The sequence below is a fragment of the Aedes albopictus genome, chromosome 2 (genome assembly GCF_035046485.1).
Source record: "Aedes albopictus strain Foshan chromosome 2, AalbF5, whole genome shotgun sequence".
Classification (NCBI taxonomy): domain Eukaryota; kingdom Metazoa; phylum Arthropoda; class Insecta; order Diptera; family Culicidae; genus Aedes; species Aedes albopictus.
Window position 1 is genome coordinate 42,806,597 of NC_085137.1, and position 21,669 is coordinate 42,828,265.

The window sequence follows — 21,669 nt, forward strand, 5'->3', positions numbered from 1 at the left end:
TTGCGTCAAAAGAATCCAATTATGGGTAGTTTGGCGGTTCCGTTTACCCCGTGCAGCATTGTTGTACTTTGTCAATACAGATTCCCATAGACATTATTTAGCAAACAGTATGCATTTTACGGGTGCATTAAACAAGCTGCTGAAATGTACTCCGTCAAATCAATATGGCGAGTTAATTTTTATCACAAATGCCTAAATTTTCACTCGCAAAATGATAGGTAGACTGAGGCGCGTTGGGAATACGGAGCCAAAATGCGTGACTTACCGATAAATCTGAAGCGGCACACAAATTAACGTTCTCGGTCAGCCTTATTTGCGGTACATTTATGCACACAATTATTGATCACATGAACGAAACTGTGGGTGTTGTCACTGGCAGTGACGAATGTGGTGACTAGCTGACTAGTTGTCGAATCGGTCACAGTTTGTAAGTCGACTATAAGTTATATCTTGGTTATAATTCGATTGCGTATTAAAACCGTTTATATCACGAATGGATGTTTTATATTGGCTCCACCTCTTGCGCTTTTTTGGTTGTAATTTAGTCGTTAATATGACGATTGGTTCAAATGGCATAACTTTCAATATAGTTGCATTCAAATTACAGGAACTTATTAATGTCCAAGTGTGTTGCTTGGGTTGGATATTGAACCGCCATCTTGGATATTTTGGACGTCATTTTCGGACTACGGCATCTTTACCATACCAAATATACCCATATTGAATGATTTTAGGGCCTAAAACTCCATTGACTTTAAGACCCCCATCTTGGATTTTAGACCACCATCTTGGATATGTTAGCCGCCATTTTTGGAACCCACACATCTTTCCAGTACCAAATATACCCATATTGCATGGTTTTGAGCCCTAAAACATCATCAGCCGAGGCTATTGGAGGCTACTCAATCTTAAATTTTGAGTCGCCATCTTGGATTTTAGACCACCACCTTTGATGTTCTGTACAATCCACCAGAGCTACTAGTTGTAATTATTAGGGATCATACTCACACAGCCTCTGGCATTTATGTTATATCCAGCCTCAAATTCTCTGAGGCTCCTATATAGTATCCGAGAACTCCTTGAAGTTTAGGCCATCTGATATTTAATTAGAATGTAGTCAGTGATCAATTGGAGCATTATTCATGAAATGTATGATATCACAGCGTCATAGAACTATGTTTTGTCAAGAGATGAATTCATGGGGATCTCCTAGAATTTCCTTGGCTATTGGTTATCCGATCTACCAACATACTGTGTTGTTTCTAAAAGCTTTATGACTAAGGTTCATACACAAACTGTGTCAGGTAACTATGTTTTATCAAGTGGTGAGATCAATAATTCGTTAAGGGTCTCCAAGAACTTCCTTGAGTAAGGGTCACCGAATCTACGATAGCTATCTAAGGGCATTATGAGGGAGGTTCATACTCTTACAGCCTCAAGCATATATATCCTATTAAGTGGTAAATTCTATAATAGTATTGGAGTATCCGAGAACTCCCTGGAGTTTTGGTCATCTGATCTGTTTGAAGAATAAGAAACCTCCGTAAACACCTCTCAAATGTTCTGAAACACTCTGAAGCGCATTGAAACGCTTCAAAACACCTCTGAAACCCTTCTGAAAGCATAATGAAGCTCACCTGAGAGCCTATAAAGCCTTCTAAATACCCTGTGATTCTTCCAAGGGGCTTTAAGGGCAGCTTGTAGGGAACATCATGGTTCTCTACAGGTTTCATCCAGTTTTTAATAATTTTCATTACTGGCCTATTTTGGAAGTATTGTGAAATCCTCAGGTGACCAACAAGATCACCTGGCATAAACTTTTCAACTCGTTCAAGTCTCAGCAATTCCTTTTCTGCTTCTCATTGCACGTACTCGTGCAAAGGTACCAGATTGAGAATCGCATCTAAAGCTTTTTTTTGATGGAGTGCTTTGCATCGCTCCTGTAACAGCAATGGACGCAAGACGTTGAATTTTCACAAGCTTTGATTGCGTGGTAGCCTCTTTTGTTGTTGGCCACCAGACAAACGAAGCATACGTCACTTTTGGGCGGATTATGGCAGTATAAATCCACATTATCATTTTTGGTTTCAAGACCCACTTCCTGCCAATAGTTTTAGAGCATAACCAGAACGCACTTGTTGCCTTACCGATCACGGACTCAATTTGAGCATTCCAGTTCAGTTTAGCATCCAGTATCAAACCGAAGTATTTGACTCGATCAATAGGATGAATTTGTATCCCTCCAAGCCGAAAAGCTTTTAGGTTGATCTTTCTTCTCCTAGTCCCGTCAAAAGTCGTAATTTCCTTTCAAATTTCGACTTTTGATGGGCTATCGGTCAAGATATGTTGTCGTTTTAATGGGATTACGGGGAATTCAGAGTATTAAGGGGGTTTCAGGTATGTTTCAAAGCAATTCAGGGCGATACAATGGATTTGAAGGGCGTTCCATGGTATTTCAGAGAGTTTCAAGGGGTTTCAGGAACATTTTAAGAGCGTTTCTGTCTGCTTGAGATTTTAGGGGCATTTGATAGGGAAATGATATGGGCATTTCAAGGGGTTTTCAAGTGCGTTTCATGGGGTTTCTGGAGCTATTTGAAGGCGTCCAAAGGGGCTTCAGAAGCATTTTAAACTGATTGTGATGATTCAAGGGCGTTTCAATGGGACTACGGACGGGCGTTTCAAGGCATTTCATATCAGGGTCCTATAAGGGGGTTTCAAGCACGCCCTTAAATCAAAGGGCATTACAGAAGCGCTTCAAAAGATATTGTGATGGGGTCTCCGAAAACCATCTGAGACTTCCTGAAATGCCTTCGAAATCTTCCTAAAACCCACATGAACCCCATGTAACGCATCTGAGATACTCCGTAACGCCTCTCCGTGACGCCTCTAAATCCCGCCAAAAGTGCACTGAAACTTCCAAGCTTCTTGATATATCTCCAGAATCCTCCTTAAACCCCCTCGGACGCCATGTGACGTACCTAAGAACCTCTGAACTCCTTGAACTCCATGTGATGCATCTGAGACTCTCTGAAATGCCTCCAAATCCCCCTTCCTCAAATGCCTCCGGAATCCCCCTAAATACCTCCCCCCTCCCCACCGGGCCTCATGTAACGCATCGTATACCCTCCGGAACCCCTAAAAACGCCTCAGAAACCAGCCTAAAATGCTCTGAAACTTCCTGAAGTTTCGGAGGCAAACCCTTAAGATCCACTCGGACCTCATGTAACGCACGTGAGAGCCTCGGAAACCCCCGTAAACGTGTCTGTAATACCTCCAAATCCTCTGATACTCTGCAATGCTTTCGAAAACCCCTTCGAACCCCCGAAAACCCCCTGAAATCTCCTGGTACCCCACTGAAACTCGTTGGGCCCTCTGAAACCTCCCTTTGTTCTCCCCTATAAATACTCCCTGGCCGCCGACTGCAGCGAGAATCAAACCCATACCCCTAGGCTTACGAAACGGTCAGATGACTGATGGCCCTAACCGCACAGCCACAAAGCCCACTATATTAAATCAGAATGGAATCGGAATGGATTCGAAATGGAATCGGAATGGAATTTGAATGGCATTGGAATGCAATTTGAGTGGAATTGGATTGGATTCGAAAAGGAATCAGTAGTGGAATCGGAATGGTACCTGAATAAAAGCGGAATGTATTCGGAATAAAATCGGAATGGAATCGGAACATAATGGAAATGTATTCGAAAGTGAATCGAAGTGGAATCAGAATACATTAGAAAAAGAATTGGAATGGAGTCAGAATGTAATTGTAATATAATGGGAATGCAATCACAAAGGAATAGAAATGGAATCGTAATGAAATGAGAATGAAATCGGAATGGGATCGGAATGGAATGGAAATGTATTCGAAAATGAATCGAAGCGGAATCAGAATACATTCGAAAAAGAATTGGAATGGAGTCAGAATGTAATTGTAATATAATGGGAATGCAATCACAAAGGAATAGAAATGGAATCGTAATGAAATGAGAATGAAATCGGAATGGGATCGGAATGGAATCGAAAAGGAATTGAATCGAAAAGGAATTGGAAAGGAATTGGAAAGGAATCGGAATGGAATCGGAATGGAATTGGAATAGAATCAGAATGGAATCGAAATGGATTCGAAATAGAATCAGAATGGAATCGAAATGGAATCGGAATGGAATCAAAATGGAATCGGAACGAAATGTGGGCTTCGTGGCCGTGCGGTTAGCAGCGTCAGTCGTCTAGGCGTTTCGTAAGCCTCGGAGTGCGGGTTCGATTCCCGCTCCAGTCGGGGAAAACTTTTCGTCAAACGGAAAATTCTCCATTGGGCCACTGGGTGTTAAGTGTGTTGTCCGTTGTCTCGTGTATGTAATGTTCAGTCTGTGCAGCCTCTGGCTGAAGACGGTGTAGTGTCTTTTTAAATCGGAACGGAATCGGAATGGAATTGGAATGGAATCCAATTGCATTGGAATCGAAAAGGAATTGGAAAGGAATCGCAATGGAATCGGAATTGAATTGTAATGGAATCGGAATGGAATCGGAATGGAATCGGAATGGAATCGGAATGGAATCGGAATGGAATCGGAATGGAATCGGAATGGAATCGGAATAGAATCGGAATGGAATCGGAATGGAATCGGAATGGAATCGGAATGGAATCGGAATGGAATCGGAATGGAATCGGAATGGAATCGGAATGGAATCGGAATGGAATCGGAATGGAATCGGAATGGAATCGGAATGGAATCGGAATGGAATCGAAATGGAATTGGAATAGAATCAGAATGGAATCGAAATGGATTCGAAATAGAATCAGAATGGAATCGAAATGGAATCGGAATGGAATCAAAATGGAATCGGAACGAAATCGGAATGGAATCGGAATGGAATTGGAATGGAATCCAATTGCATTGGAATCGAAAAGGAATTGGAAAGGAATCGCAATGGAATCGGAATTGAATTGTAATGGAATCGGAATGGAATCGGAATGGAATCGGAATGGAATCGGAATGGAATCGGAATGGAATCGGAATGGAATCGGAATGGAATCGGAATGGAATCGGAATGGAATCGGAATGGAATCGGAATGGAATCGGAATGGAATCGGAATGGAATCGGAATGGAATCGGAATGGAATCGGAATGGAATCGGAATGGAATCGGAATGGAATCGGAATGGAATCGGATGGAATCGGAATGAAATCGAAATGGAATCGGAATGGAATCGGAATGGAATCGGAATGGAATCGGAATGGAATCGGAATGGAAACGGAAATGAATCGGAATGTTATCAGAATGTAATCAGAATGGAATCAGAATGGAATCGAAATGGAATCGGAATGGAATCAGAATGGAATCGGAACGAAATCGGAATGGAATAGGAATGGAATCGGAATGGAATCGGAATGGAATCAGAATGGAATCGGAATGGAATCAGAATGGAATTGGAATGGAATTGGAATGGAATCGGAATGGAATCGGAATGGAATCGGAATGGAATCGGAATGGAATCAGAATGGAATCGGAATGGAATCGGAATGGAATCGGAATGGAATCGGAATGGAATCGGAATGGAATCGGAATGGAATCGGAATGGAATCGGAATGGAATCGGAATGGAATCGGAATGGAATCGGAATGGAATCGGAATGGAATCGGAATGGAATCGGAATGGAATCAGAATACATTGAAAAATAATTGGAATGGAGTCAGAATGTAATTGTATTATAATGGGAATGCAATCAGAAAGGAATAGGAATGGAATCGTAATGGAATCAGAATGAAATCGGAATGGGTTCGAAATGGAATCGGAAAACAATTGCCTTGGAATCGTAAATAAATCGGAAAAGAATCGGAATGGAATCGGAATGGAATCGGAATGGAATCGGAATGGAATAGGAATGGTATCGGAATGGAATCGGAATGGGATCAGAATGGAATCGGAATGAAATCGGAAAGCGAATCGGAATGGAATCGGAATGGAATCGGAATGGAATCGGAATGGAATCGGAATGGAATCGGAATGAAATCGAAATGGAATCGGAATGAAATCGGAATGGAAACGGAATTGAATCGGAATGTAATCAGAATGGAATCGGAATGGAATCGTTATACAATCGAAATATAATTGGAGTGGTATCGTTGTGGGAACGAAAAAGAATCGGAATGTAATAGAAATGGAATTAAAATGAAATCAAAATGGAATTGGAACCAAATGGAAATGGCATTTAGATTCAATAGGTGTGGATTCGGAATAGTATTGGAATGGAATCGGAACGGAATTGAAACCAAATCGGAATGGAATCGGAGTAGAATCGGAATAGAATCGGAACGGTATCGGAATTAAATTGGAACGGAATCAGAACCAAATCGAAATATAATCGGAATGGAATAGGAAGAGAGTCGGGATGGAATCGAAATAAAAGTAAAAAGGAATCAGAATAAAATCCTGATGTTATAGGCAAAGATTCGGAAATTAATTTTGGATAACTCAAAATATGATAAAGTTTTGCCAACCACTGTCCCTGTTCTCACGAATCGTTTAGGTTTTTCGCGGTTCTTCGTGGGTGGGAGGAAGTTGTGCTAACAAAATGAAAATCCAGGTAAATCGACCGAGAAATGGCCAAGGTCGCGTAAGGTGTGCAAATGCAAGTGCAATTGGAACAATCGTAGCTACCTGTTTCATGTGGTGCTTGCCGGTTAGGGATGGGTATAGTGGAGAAGGGCAAATAAATAGTCGCAACGTCAAGGAAGCATTCGGTTGGCGTTATCATGGTGATAGGGCTAATGCGATGTATTTAGTTTTAAATAAGGAGCATCCGTGAAATCATTCTAGTTGAAGCGGGAAATATCATATAGCTTGTTGAGTGAATACCAGATTTCTATGACATGCATTTATTAGTATCGTTATTACAATATGATTATGTTAATTAAACCTAAGATATTCCGGGGCTTTATTCAGTAATAAACAGCTTGCATCCTGGGAGTTTTTAGAGAAATCCCAAGAAAACTCAACGTCACACTTTCGCGTTAAGTTTGATAAGAACAGGCTAGAACCGATAAACCGGGCGTGCGTTCTCAAACTAACATCTTAAGAGGGTTAATCATTTCTTCTAATTTCTGATTAATAATCATTATTATATTCCGATCAATCAAACAATATTTTGAATTCATCACCATACGAAAACCGTTACAAAGTCCCGTAGTATCTCCCTGAATCAAAACCTACTGGAGTCCTTGCAACTCCTTAAGGTTCCATTCCACTCCTTGACTTGTCTCATTTCGGCCACTTTCACTGTCACCGGTTTGCCTTCGCCAGAGCCTGTCTGTCTTCATGACTCTCCGACGCGTCCCCTGTGGGTTATTACCCTTCCCTGCTTAAGTGCAATGGCAAATACCCTCCTTCACACCGTTTAACGATTCAAACGACTCTTTTACAAACGTTTCCCGAAGGAAAGCGGCACCAATTCAAGGATTCACCTTGAAATGCGATTTGGCATGAAGTGCGGGCAAACACATTTTTATTTATTTTTCCCCTCGGGCATTTGGTAAGGGAAAATTCATTGCGTTTCGTTTTACCTTCTGTAACAAAATTCGATGACCCTACTGGAACTTAGGCTGTCTCCAATTTGTAATAAGCTCTTTTTTTCTGGAAAAGATTTCCTTGATTTTACTCCAAGTCTAATGCATGAAGAGTTAAAAAAAAGTCCTAGCTAGAAAGGACTTGAACCCACGATATCGCATAAGCACCATACGCCCTATTCACCAGTCCCAAACGGAAGCCCTCCAACTCCTCCGGGTATTTGTATTAGTCGGTCCCTGCTTTCCCAAGCTAAGAACCTACCGCACACATTTATCATTTATTGTTATTCGATCCACTTCGCTTTGTATGATTATTAATATTCCGACTGTGATTGTTTCCGACTGCGCTCTTGGCCGCATCCTGGCTCGGGGGGAAATGCAAAGAACCCCCACGCGGCGTGTCTCCCGCAAAGTTTGCGAATAGCATTTTGTTTTGTAGGGGAACTGCAGCCATAACGCCCATAGGGGGCAAGTTGCGCCACCCTTGTTTTAGGCAAACCACGTTATTTTCAGCACTTTTTTCAATTGCAATCGCTAAAATAAGAATAAAAATGCTTTTTTACTTTTGAGTTTACATATTTTTACTAAAAAAAATGTACAAAAACTTCGAAAAAAGATTTTGGTTACTTTTGATGTAATTTTAGCCAGTCAAATGTTTGAACTTTTTTACATCATTTAAAAGATTTTTTTTCTCGCTATCCCCACAAACTGTTTTGCACATTCCCATTGTTTGTGTACCAAGCGGAAAAAGTGTCGAATTTGACCCTTGCAACTTTTTTACAAGGGTCCAAACTTCTGAGGTATGTGTGGGGTAAAATGCCCACCCCTAGTTATTTACATTAAAATAGCCATTTAGATCCAAATTCTGGCACAAATTATGTAGAACACAAGTTGGAACCAAGCAACAGCACATTTTTACTATTAATAAGCTCACTAATCACACAGCCATGCGTCATTTTGTAGTAATTATTGATAAAACATCTCAACTATGACGTTTACATGGAATTGACCCATAATTACAGGTGATCCATAATTATGTAATGACTGTATACCCTTCACGAACAATAACAGTTGACAATAAACCAGGCGCGCAAGTATATGTACACAATTTGGCATCCTGGCGTTAGCTGTGGCTAGTGGCGCGTTTTACCCCGCATTAAAACTAAAATTCTGAAAATCAAACTTTTTTTCAAATTTGAATTTTTCAGTAGTAAAACATAAAACTGGTTTATGGTTTCTTCCATTTGGCAGGAAACATGTTGGTGCTTCATGTTAGTGTCAAAAAAATGTGTATTATAAAGTGTTTTGTGATTAAAATTGGACTCTTCCTTAACGTGAGCGTCTTACCCCCAGTTCCCCTAGTTGTGAATCGTTTGCGTCGTCTTTCATCGAGTACTTTCGCCCCCTAAACTGTAGCTCGGTGATTTAATTGTCTTCGATTAGCAAATCAGATAGTGCACCGCCTTCACGGTTGGTCGTCTTTTAGTTTTTGTCGAGGATTTGGTTCGGTCGGTCGGTCGGTTGTAGTCTTTGGTGGGTGGAATTGGAGCTCTATCCGGTTCCGTTCCACGCCGGTGTGAACTTGAACTGGGCTGCACGCCAGTCCCACGCTGCGTTCCTGTTTTTCTTTTTGTTCAATAAAGTTGAAACAGCTGTTGTCATCGGTAAGTGGGAAACTTTTACTTCGAGAGTCTCTGGGAAGTTGTCAGTTGTGCTAATTGATCGTTAGAAAGTGTTGTATTTAAGAAGTTGGTCATGACGCATTAATTTTTAAATTCTGGTAATCTTGAATCGCTATATTTAAGACGTGACCTGATCCAACATAGCTAAACTACACTACGATTCTAGCTTGAAAGACTCGACATACAATAAAGTAACTGAAATACTCGTCGACACGGTGCGGTATCTTGATCTACACACACGTAAGGTATCTTCAGTATATGTATGCTGGCGAAATAAAAGTTCCTATTTCTGATGCCGGGACATAAATTACCCAAGATTATGACTGTATTTTTATGTCCTTTGCATGCATGTGTTGCTTTGCGCGATGTTCCTGCGATGGTACCATACCATATCGTGTCGTGTTGCTCTTCTGCAATCGATGATCATCGCACGCTGCTGTTGTTGATATATGATACACAAATGATTCACGTCATAGGTGTACCAGGAGTAGTTGAAGGAAAAAGTTGAGCTTTTCTTCTAGAAAAATGCTCGTAGAAATCTGAAAACAAGATTTTTATCAGTCAGTAAGGTCAGGTACTACATATTTTGTAGGTATTCATCTGTACTAAACTAAGCGCCGGGGGTGCATTGAAATCCTATCCTATTTTTCTTTCGAAACAAACATAAAACCAAATTAAAACTAAAAACAGTGATGATGAGCATTCATAGAAATTTCCAAATCCAGAAAAAAAACTTCAGAAGTGTTCTGTGAGTGTATTTTTATTTATTTAGCTCGTTAAGCGCTTCCACTAACACTGCTGTGTTCTTCACATTAAATTGTTCAAAGTTATTTTGAAAGCATAATAAATTTTGAAAAACATTTACACTTTTAAATGAGACATTTTACCAGAACCTGGATAAACATCAGATAAAAGCAAAGCTCTGACGAGCGAAACGTGATACATATGAGAAACAAAATATCTTAAGGTGGAAGGTTGCTTGAGATCACAACAAATATCCTGTCCCCTCTTGAAACATCCACCCAACCACCCACTCGAGATAAACAAAACAGGTGGTGCACATTGCACAATAAGTTGGACAAAATGGGTTTTCAACCATTTTGTTACATTCATTATTTGGATTGAAAAATAGTTCGTTGTCTTATTATTATTTCGCATAGTTCTTGTTCCAGAGTAATGGCTCTAGCTCAAGAATAGAAGGCTTCAAGAAGTTTTTAAAGGAGGATTAGCCAGATGAAATGCACTTGAATAAACGAAGCATAAACTTTATTGAAATATGTTGATGTTATGTGTTGAAAATAACTTCAAATACGCCTTAAAACTTATTATAAGAATTAATTTAATTTACAAGATTCAGTTGTTTTATGCGCGAATTTCAAAATTAACTTGTAGACAACTTAAAAGCCGCAAACGAACGAAGATTGTTTTCTGTTGATAAAAACAACTACAAATGTTCCATGAATTGGTCATGCTGTGATAAAGCTTCCATAAAAATAATCAAATCTAAAAGGTATTGAAATTGTTACTTGGGTAGGCTTCTCAGTTCTAGCGGACCGCGTTCGAAGATGCATCGGATTTGAGACCACAAAAATGAAAAATTCGTGAGTTTTCCCCGTGAAACAAGGAATCAGACGAAAGAGTGGACAATTTTATGTATTCGTTCAAGTTTCTAGAGTGCTGGGGAATTTGGAAGATCATTAAAACGTGATTTTAAGAATAGGTGTATCGTGCCCGTCGGTGAAAAAAAAGATAGGTGCCAGCTACATATTTGCACGAAATTGTAAATTTATTGTAACAACTGGATAGAAATGCTTCGCAACGTATCTAAGATTGAGTTACCTACCATGAGTAGTAATCTCGGTAGAATTTGAGCAGGTAAGATAGCATAATTTAATGATTTTTTGCATCAATATCCGTTCTCATCGAGCACTGTGGTGGGGGGAGAGAGAGGTTGGGAGGCAAGAGACGGCCATCCCAACTAACATTTATAGTAAATGTAAACGTCAACAAAGCGTCCTCAATACGGCTTGAGTTACTGTGTTGTACATATGAACGGAAGCTTCTATGCAAGCCCTATACCAATGAATCTGGCGAACTTAATCCACTTGTACATGCTGTGCGATCAGCTTCTATGCCACCTAGTCATAGCTCTTTTCTCGGCTTCTATCTCACCACTAACTGAATAACATCTTAAGAAGGCGCTTTTTCAGTCTTTTCGCAGTTGTTAAATAATAGTTTTACGGCATCCCCAAATTAAACGAATAAATATAATTAGGTTATGGATACCGTGACGCAATACATGTGGAACTGGAATTATCACTTTTAAAATTGAATAATTAAAGTACTTGCCGCTACTTGGAATCGAACTCCCGATCTCCGTATCCACTGGTCCCGATGATGTCCTCGCTGCCACATTGCTATATATAAATAACATAGAAGATAGCCCGTTTTGTTTTACTGTGCCACAAGAAAGCTTGTGAAACATCAAACGCAATAATGTTTACATTGAACAAGCTGTGTGGTTGCGCCAACAAATTCTTCTTCACAGCTTCTAGCTGAAAGAGTGTTCTTTAAACGGCTACGAAGCGCTGCTGTTTTGTGTTTTGGTAACATTACAAAACGTACTGTATAAAAGCAGCTGTTGTAGTGGCTGGGACTCTTACTCTTCCGGGAAATCTCCCGGAGTTGGAATAGAGTGGAGTAAAGGCAGCCCCAGTGACAAGCAATGGATTTCTGAAAACCGAGTTTGGTAGCTGTATGGTGCTTGTTTTGCAGTTGTGTATTAGCTTATTATTTATATTTGACTAGCTTTGATGATTACACAACAGAAAGCAAATGACTGAAGCTTATAGCGCTGAAAATGTTAGTTGGGATGCTGGCTGCCATTTTTGTACTCCAGCAACTATGTCCCTAAGTTAATGCAGGGGTGACTCGATTTTGCCAGTCCCAGATTTTGACAGCATTTTGACTCAATTTTGTCAGCCTTTTTTTGAACCAAGAGAATAAAACTGTGTTCTACTCAGCATTGTCGTTTTATAATCAATTCAGTTGATGTCTAATGACGTCATAGATAAATTACGTATCGAAAACTAACATAGCTTTTATAGTGACTAGTGGCACAAGCAAATGATCCAATTTCTATTTCATAACACATAGTAGAATCTGAGAATTATATTTTGACAGCAGCAAAGCAATAGCATATGATTGCGCTGATGTAGCGTGTCCCTTCAATCTTTCATGCGATTTCTGGTACACACTGTTTCGTATTTCGGACCAATCTGGAATTCCCATCAGCAAAACCCATCTTAACCTTTGTGTTTGACCACGGTTACTCTCCCATTTTCCAATGTACTCCAACGCAGTGTCATAAAAACTTCTCACACTACCGTCGTTGGGGGTGAGAATGGGTCAAAAAAGGATACTTAAAGATTGTTTGTTTAATAACAAATGCAATTGAAGTCGGAATAACTTTTTATTTGGTATGTATACTCTCCTATGTGGTAATGATAGTTTAGCAAGAAAGTATCACGTTATATGAATTGCTTAGTAACCTACAAATGATTGAAAATTGACCCAATCTCACCCCTTAGAGGGGGTGAGAATGGGTCAAAGTATTCGAAATCACCTTTCTAAGAATATAAATTAATTTTATTGATCATATACAGTAAACCTACTTAAAACACAATGTTATCATGACGAATAAAAGCTTAGGTAATTTTAAAAGATGATTAATCCACCTAAAAGGGCTAATACAACCGAAAAAAATGGTTGAAATTTGATAAAATAACGTTTGTATACTGTATCACCATTTTTAGCCATCATAATCATCCTCATTAAGAGTTTCAACCTCCATGAGAGGAGTGGAGATTATAATGAGGGAGGGGCAAAGAAAGAATGAATAATTGATTGATGATTGAGGGTCGTTCAAATATTATGTTAAGTCTATTTTGTGAGCTTACGATATTGCAGTACACTAAAGATTAGCTAATGATTAGAGGAGGTGTGGACAGCATGGGTGTAAATGATTTTATTCACTAAACGTATTAACACACTCGTATGACGCTTCTCGACATATTTTTGAAAGAAAGCGTGCTTTAGTGAAAATACGGTAAACATGGCACCCTTCTAACGTCAAATGGGGACTGGATAACAAGCAGAATTTTTAGTTAAGGTTATGTGCACTCGATAATTTGCTTGACCCAATTCCCATTCCCAAACCCCATTCTTAATATTTAGACATAGGGTCGAAAATATTCAGTTTTTGAATAAAAAGAGCAATGATAGCCCGCTGATAGTGTGCGGTAGTTCTAGTTCGGCAGCAGCAAAGCATCGCGCGCTGGCTTTGCTAGATTTTTGCGATTTTTTCTCTTCTCTGTGAGCCCCGACGACGGGACGCCAAGCAGTCAGTAGTGTGCGGTAGTTCGGCAGCAGCAAAGCATCGCGCGCTGGCTTTGCTAGATTTTTGCGATTTTTTCTCTTTTCTCTGCGGGGCTCCGACGACGGGACGCCAAGCAGTCAGTAGTGTGCGGTAGTTCTAGTTCGGCAGCAGCAAAGCATCGCGCGCTGGCTTTGCTAGATTTTTGCGATTTTTTCTCTTTTCTCTGCGGGGCTCCGACGACGGGACGCCAAGCAGTCAGTAGTGTGCGGTAGTTCTAGTTCGGCAGCAGCAAAGCATCGCGCGCTGGCTTTGCTAGATTTTTGCGATTTTTTCTCTTCTCTGTGAGCCCCGACGACGGGACGCCAAGCAGTCAGTAGTGTGCGGTAGTTCGGCAGCAGCAAAGCATCGCGCGCTGGCTTTGCTAGATTTTTGCGATTTTTTCTCTTTTCTCTGCGGGGCTCCGACGACGGGACGCCAAGCAGTCAGTAGTGTGCGGTAGTTCTAGTTCGGCAGCAGCAAAGCATCGCGCGCTGGCTTTGCTAGATTTTTGCGATTTTTTCTCTTTTCTCTGCGGGGCTCCGACGACGGGACGCCAAGCAGTCAGTAGTGTGCGGTAGTTCGGCAGCAGCAAAGCATCGCGCGCTGGCTTTGCTAGATTTTTGCGATTTTTTCTCTTTTCTCTGCGGGGCTCCGACGACGGGACGCCAAGCAGTCAGTAGTGTGCGGTAGTTCTAGTTCGGCAGCAGCAAAGCATCGCGCGCTGGCTTTGCTAGATTTTTGCGATTTTTTCTCTTTTCTCTGCGGGGCTCCGACGACGGGACGCCAAGCAGTCAGTAGTGTGCGGTAGTTCTAGTTCGGCAGCAGCAAAGCATCGCGCGCTGGCTTTGCTAGATTTTTGCGATTTTTTCTCTTTTCTCTGCGGGGCTCCGACGACGGGACGCCAAGCAGTCAGTAGTGTGCGGTAGTTCTAGTTCGGCAGCAGCAAAGCATCGCGCGCTGACTTTGCTAGATTTTTGCGATTTTTGCTCTTTTCTCTGCGGGCTCCGACGACGGGACGCCAAGCAGTCAGTAGTGTGCGGTAGTTCGGCAGCAGCAAAGCATCGCGCGCTGGCTTTGCTAGATTTTTGCGATTTTTTCTCTTTTCTCTGCGGGCTCCGACGACGGGACGCCAAGCAGTCAGTAGTGTGCGGTAGTTCTAGTTCGGCAGCAGCAAAGCATCGCGCGCTGGCTTTGAAAAGTGTACAGGCCGCGTTTTCATTCGGTCGTCGTCGTCGTCGTCTATTTGACTGCTCATCTTCGTACGGGGTGATTTAGTGAGTTTTTGGTGGCAAAGTGTACAGGCCGCGTTTTCATTCGGATCGTCCGCGTGCACGTCGTCGTCGTCGTCGTCGTCGTCTATTTGACTGCTCATCTTCGTACGGGGCGATTTATGATACGATAAATGCAACATCAACATTTTTTGCGAGTTTAGTCAACAGACATTGAAATGTTCGTCACGTCAAGTGTCGGCCCAAGTTCCAAAGCCACGTTGGTTCAAATCACTTTATTTTCTCTTTCGTTAATTTTCGCACTTCGAAAACTATCTGAATGGTTCGTCATCTTCGATGTCGGCATGTGTTTTGTTTTAGTCCAAATGAAAATAAGTGGTTTGATATTAATAGGGTTGCATGAATCACTCCACTTACCAAAGTGAACTCATATCATGCGCCCTTTCCCCTCCCCACTAACAAAAAGTCCTTCCCATGACAGACGTGGAGACGCAGAGGTGATCTCGGTCTTTAGTAAGCAACGCACGTCATAATAACATTCCTTTCCTTCCTCGATGACCGTAAGGACGTGGCCGGCGCCGTTATTGACCTAATAAAGTTTGGAATTCTCGAAGATGCACATTGAGGACGGTAAGCTACTCCCAAGCTCCGTCTGTTGGTTCCTTGTGCAACTTCGATTGTTCTGGTCAATCACGGAGTAGCAACTACGAATAGTACGGTCATCTATGCTCAAAAAGAGCAATGATAGCCCGCTTTTTCCATTACATCAACCAGGTAATACCTACAGCTAACCACTTATAAGAAAATTTATGGTTAGGTACTTGTGTTAAACATTACGAAGGAGAAATTTTTCCAGAGTGATTTACTAGTAGTTTCATCATATAAGTTTAGCCACAAATTTAACAAAAAACGATTATTGCAAAACATCTTATTCTGCATCATGACGTGTAAAAACATCTCCCATTTTAAATAATATAAAGTTTTCAATATAAATTAGCGATGGTTATTGAGCTATTTCAAATTTTATGTTTCTCCGTTTTGACCCAATCTCACCCCCCAGACCCATTGTCACCCCTATCGACGGTACCCCTAAAATTGGACTCCTGAACTTATCCAGATTGTTCAATCAGATTGAACAAAAGATTTCGTACTTCACGTACGTACTTACATTTTCTCGGCATAATTTTCTATGTTGAATGGCAAACAGTCAACGGTAGTTCGATGACAGTTGAGCAAAATGTGGTTTGTACATCCTATGTCAATGAGCTCTCTCTAAAGAACGTATTCCAGTTTTCGCCAAACCTTATTCGTTCACAATCGGTTGCATCCAACAAAGTTTGTATTTGTGTTTTCTGCGCACAAAGCAGCAGTTTTGATTCGTAAATCAAACATGCCATTTACATTAATTATTGTTTTTTTTTGTTTTTATAAATGTGTATTTTAACTTAAATGCTAATTCTACACTCGATTCAATTGAGGCTGATACAAATTTAATTTTGACTTTTTGTCTCCCCCCCCCCCTTCAAAAACTTTTGGCTGGATTTTGCATTTTGAGGGGACAGATAAAAAAATATTTATCAAAATATCGGGCTTTGGTGAAAATTCTTTAACAAATCCGGTGAGTTTTTAATATTTTTCAGATTAAATGCTTTATTATTTTTATCCCCCCCCTCGACCCGCCAAAGAGTGGTGGGACAAAAAGTAAAATAAATATTTGTAACGGCCTAATGTGATAAAATCAACCAATCGTATGCACTGTATTATGCATGAAATAATGTGAATACTCTCAGTTGTTTCAATTCACATTTGTAAGGTTCTCGTACTGATTGCAATGCTTTTCTATGGCCCAAAGTCACCCCCCAAAATAAATTGTTTGCACTACAGCTCGAATTAATATTTTTTTCATGCAAAATAGCATTCAGAACCAAGAAAACTCATATTACTTCTTAAAACAACTACTCAATATAGGGGAGACTGGGGAGACTTGATCCCTTTTTCTTAATTTGCCTGTAACTTCAAGAAAAACACAAAATTTGATCCTTTTTTCGTACAGAATGGAAGGTAAACATCTATTGCAAGTTAATGCACAACAGATTATTGTTGAAGTTTTCAAAAGTGTGTTTTTATGGAGGCATGTCTTATGATGTATTTTTCAAAAATGGGCCACAATTCAACCCCTTTTGTGCACATGGTTAATTTAAAGGGAAAATAACTCCAGAAGCTTCCTATTCATTTTCATTTCAAGTTTTCTTGTATTTTTAATGAATATGGTGAATTTGAAATAATAAGATTTTCTTAAATTGTTAAGGTTATGCTGTATTTTGAAAATGGAGAGACTTGATCCCTCTTTTTATGGTGTGTAATAAAACAATAATTATCTGACACGTTTTATCATTGAATATACTAGAATTCCGAGAAAGTAGAGGCTTCCAAACAGAATTTTATTTTTCACATGTATAATGTGTATGTAATCCTCGAGGGATCAAGTCTTCCCAGGTCACTGTCGTATATGCCAAGCTGCAATAATAAAAAAAAATATATAACAGCCTTGTTTGAATAAATACGTTTGATAGTATTTTACTTACACTATTGCTGTAAAATTTTGACATGATTCGGTTCATTTTTTTACAAAGTTATTGAGATTTTTCGGAATCGCCTAAAAAATTTTTGAAGGACTGAAAACAAACAATCAGCCATTAACAAATAATGCAATGCACAATCAAAATCAGAAAAAGTATCATCGCAATCACTGCGAGTGAGCAAATAGGATGATACTTTTTCATACAAATATTCGCATCGGTGGCAGAGAATTATCACTTTGAAATTTTGAGCCACATATTCAACATGACTGCCGATGCCGATGATACCGTAAAAAGCCTTAAAATATGATAGAAATAAATCATTTCCCTTAAAATTTCGGCTTCCTTTTACGCTATTTCGCCATAGTGTACCAGTTATGGCTAATCCCATTAGGAAAGCATGTAAATAGTGCGAAGTGGAACCGAAATTAAAAAATGTGTTCATAACTGGTAGAGGGTTCCCATGATTGACACACGTCGTTATAAATACTAAAAAAAAGGTTCTGGCTCCGTTTTTATATTTTTCCTGTAAAGTATGCAAACTAATCAATCATTTGACATATCGATGACATTCTTCGGTTTTATTCTTATTTCTGTAGAAATAGTTTTCCTTAGTAGTGCGATAACTGGTAGGGGTTTTCCTTTTTTTTTCCTTCTAAACCATAGGGGGATAAATCTGCTCATCAGACACCCTAACAGGAAGGTTAGGGTAGTGTGGGGTTGAGGCCGTCTTCTACAATGCCGGTAGAAGCCAGGACTACTCTCTCATCGACCCACTAAAACACATTCCTATGGTCGCCAAACCCTACGTCTCTCCGGAACCACCAAGAAGGTATTGCTTCAGAGAAACTGGTAGGGGTGGTGGGGGTAAAGTGGGCAACCTAAGCATTTTGGTCGTTTCCCGCGGAAATGCGGCAAAATCCATCTGCTTTTCCGAGTTACATGGAAGGTAATGATATACTCTAGAAATCTTGTAAGGGGTTGCATTTAAAAAATATTGTTTTCTTTGATTATTTTCTTCACCAAATCGTGCTTAAAAATAGCGTGAAAAAAATTGGTGAAGGTAAAATGGACAATCGATGGGGTAAAATGAACAAGTCGTTAAAAGTTATATAACAGCATATTGTTTCTATGTTTTTAAATACAAACTATCAAATTTCATACGATACCTTTATTTTGTTGTTTTCAAACTTTTAATGCAAACTGTAAAACACACTTAAATAATTATTGTAAAAGTAGTGTAAAAACAAGCACTGTTTTGGATGAAAATTATATTTTGTTGATATAAAATATTTTTTTATAACTTTTTACTTCAACTATCTCACGATAGGTATGACGGCTGATGATTCTGAAGTTTGATAAAAAAATATTAATTTTTGGTGAAATTTGAAGCGATTGTCCATTTTACCCTCACGGTCTGTTTTTGTTAAAATTATTTCCAAAACTTTTTTTTTACAAAACTTAATATTTTTTTTCGGTCAAATATATTCTTCTACGGGGACTTTATTGGCTTAGGGTTTAAAACTTGTAATAATTTGAAAATTACTTACGAGAAAATCTTAGCAATTATAAGCAGATTTTACATCATTCCCGATTTTTCACGTGATTTTTAAAGTTTTTGTCATCTTGAAGAGGTTTATTTGATTTTAATGTTCAAGATCAGCAAAAGTATAATGATTCATGCTTAGGCATAAGCTCCAATCGTTGAAACCTTTTGAAAAACAATAAAAGCCATGAAACTGTACCCTGTCAATTTTACCCCACCTGTCCACTTTACCCCCACCACCCCTACACGCGCCCTAAAAGTTCAAAATAGTGTGACCGTCACATCAAATGTTCCGTTATCGATAAGTCAATTCAATACATCCCAGAATCATGCCATTTATGATCATGTATTCAGATCAGGGCCCTACATTTTCAATTTCAATTGAAATTTTCAGGTGAATTTTGTAAACAATGTTTTCAATCGTCAATGGAAGCAAGGCGCCGTCGTCGTCGCCCAGTCCGACTGTCATCGTCACTGATGAACCGACGGTGCTGCGCCGTCGCAGATGCCGCTTTGTTTCGCACTCACAAGCTCACGCACGCTCGTTCGACATCAAATGAATTTCTCTGTTGTAACTCAATTAATGAGTGTAACAACCGACAAATCTGTGTAATGTTGATGTATGCTATGCATATTTTACTGAAATAGTCTATTAACCATAAAAAAATTAAGCAAACAAACATTTTAGTTAATTTGAAAATTTCAATTGAAGCCCAGTCGGTGTGAAAATGAGCCGCCGTCCGTCGTTGCGTCGAAGAAAGCGACAAAAAGAACGGATGAAGCGAAGCGCTTGGATGTTGTTGTGAATGTTCCCGTCGTCGGCGTCCGTCCGATGCTGATGGGCGCTCGCTTTCAGCGTCATGTTTTGGTTTCGACGATGTAGGCCCCTGATTCAGATTACTCACTTAGCCAGAAGAATCATGGCGTCACCAAAATATAAACAAAGTGACCAGACGCGCCAACTTGGTCAAATTTGTGCGGGGGGGGGGGGGGGGGGGTTTGGCAAAGCCTGGTTTTTCTGATTTTTTGTATGGGAAAATCGAAAAATCGTCAAATATTGGGGGGGCAAAACCATGCTTGCCCCCCCTAAGTTGGCGCCTATGAAAGTGACAGTTTTATTTCATTTCTATGCTTTAAAATGTTAAATGAAATGTTACAATTGTTTGACGCATAGTTTGTTGGAGATCCTGATATGCGTGTTTGTTTGAGCCTTTGGTTTCCGTTAAGATAAGCTGAACGAGGGGACTATGCCAACGAAGCATCCCGATACCCTATCAGTCAATTCAAAATATTGAATGCTTTCTTTATACCCTATCTCAGCTCCTGAATGATCCCCTGGTACGCCAATGTAAACCCACCGTATGTAGCACGAATCATAAGCCACGCGATGCATGAAGCCATCTTGTCAGCCATGCTCTACATATATCATATCATACATTGAAGCTAAACAAATCGAAATGGTTTCATTGTCATTCCACTCAGACCCTCCATATTGCAGCCACCCAAAGCACTGTACTGCTAGTACATAACAATCCCAAGAAATGTGCCTACCCTTGCTGAACTTGATACGAGAGCACGTGCCCAAAAATGCTATCGATTAAATGTTGTACTATTTCTGCCAGTCCGATTCGTATGTTTAACCGATCGAACTCCAGTTCCATTCTCGACCGACTCCAGCAGTGTGCTGCAATTGTGATACTGGTTCACCCCCCGAGAGTCGTCCTTTACACCAGAAGAATGCACAACGATTGCACTTTTCACCTGTAACATTCAAACCACCCACCTACCTAGGTGCATCCTAGGTGCTAGCTGTTGTTGTCGTTATAGATGTGATAATCGCCACCGGCGCACCACCAGCACCGGGCCGAGGCGTCGTCGTCAGTGATTGATGATCGTATTCTCACCTTTTGTGTTTTCCGTTTTCTCTAATCGCCGCCCCCCACAGTGTGAACCTCCCACGAGTGACCGCCCAGTTGGAGAAGCTGATGGGAACCAATGTGGTACGCCTCACGGACCGGAAGTATATGCAGGAGCTGCAGCGCCGCATCCAGCAGGATTACAATGTCACCCTGGAGAAAAGGATCCACGAGCGTGAGGTGAGTCAAGAGTTATGGTGACCGGTACAGTAAACCCGTAGAACTAGACATAACGTGCGAACGTCAGAGTGATTAGGGGGATTAGGGGCATAATGGACACCCTAAGCAAATGAGTACTTTAGGCCTGTATAACAGAGAAAAACTTAACATATTATCAGTTGGCTTACAACTTTAACTTGTTTCCTACGTATTTTAATCATTTACAGCTTGTAAAATGTCTTTATTGTGAAGAAATAATGAATTGTAAACCGTGTGTTTTTTAGGGCTGGCAGGAAAGGTACGGGGCGAAATGGACACCCATCGGGGCATAATGGACACCCCTGTATATTTTCTGCTAATTCTTTGATTACATCGACCAGTTAAGTAGTTTGCCTACGGAGATCAATACCACAGGTATAATACTCCATCTTAGACGAGTTGACATAACATCAAAGTAAATCAAATAAACTTAAGACTAAAATAATTGAATTGATTTTTTCCAAACTCTCTTAAACGCCTAACAGTATGCAATGGACAAACATCCATTCGAAATTGCCAGTGCACACTGGGCCAG

At 40.2% G+C, this 21,669-nt stretch overlaps 1 protein-coding gene across 6 annotated transcripts in view; it reads left to right on the forward strand.

Moving 5' to 3' along the window:
* The window catches only part of LOC109432481 (IgA receptor), a 135,691-nt gene that overhangs the window by 74,114 nt on the left and 39,908 nt on the right, over nt 1-21,669 (forward strand). For all 6 annotated transcript variants that reach the window (XM_062849548.1, XM_062849550.1, XM_062849547.1 and 3 more), the window contains one exon: nt 20,966-21,116. In XM_062849548.1, the coding sequence (XP_062705532.1) occupies nt 20,966-21,116 (151 nt within the window). The remainder of the gene's footprint in view (nt 1-20,965; nt 21,117-21,669) is intronic.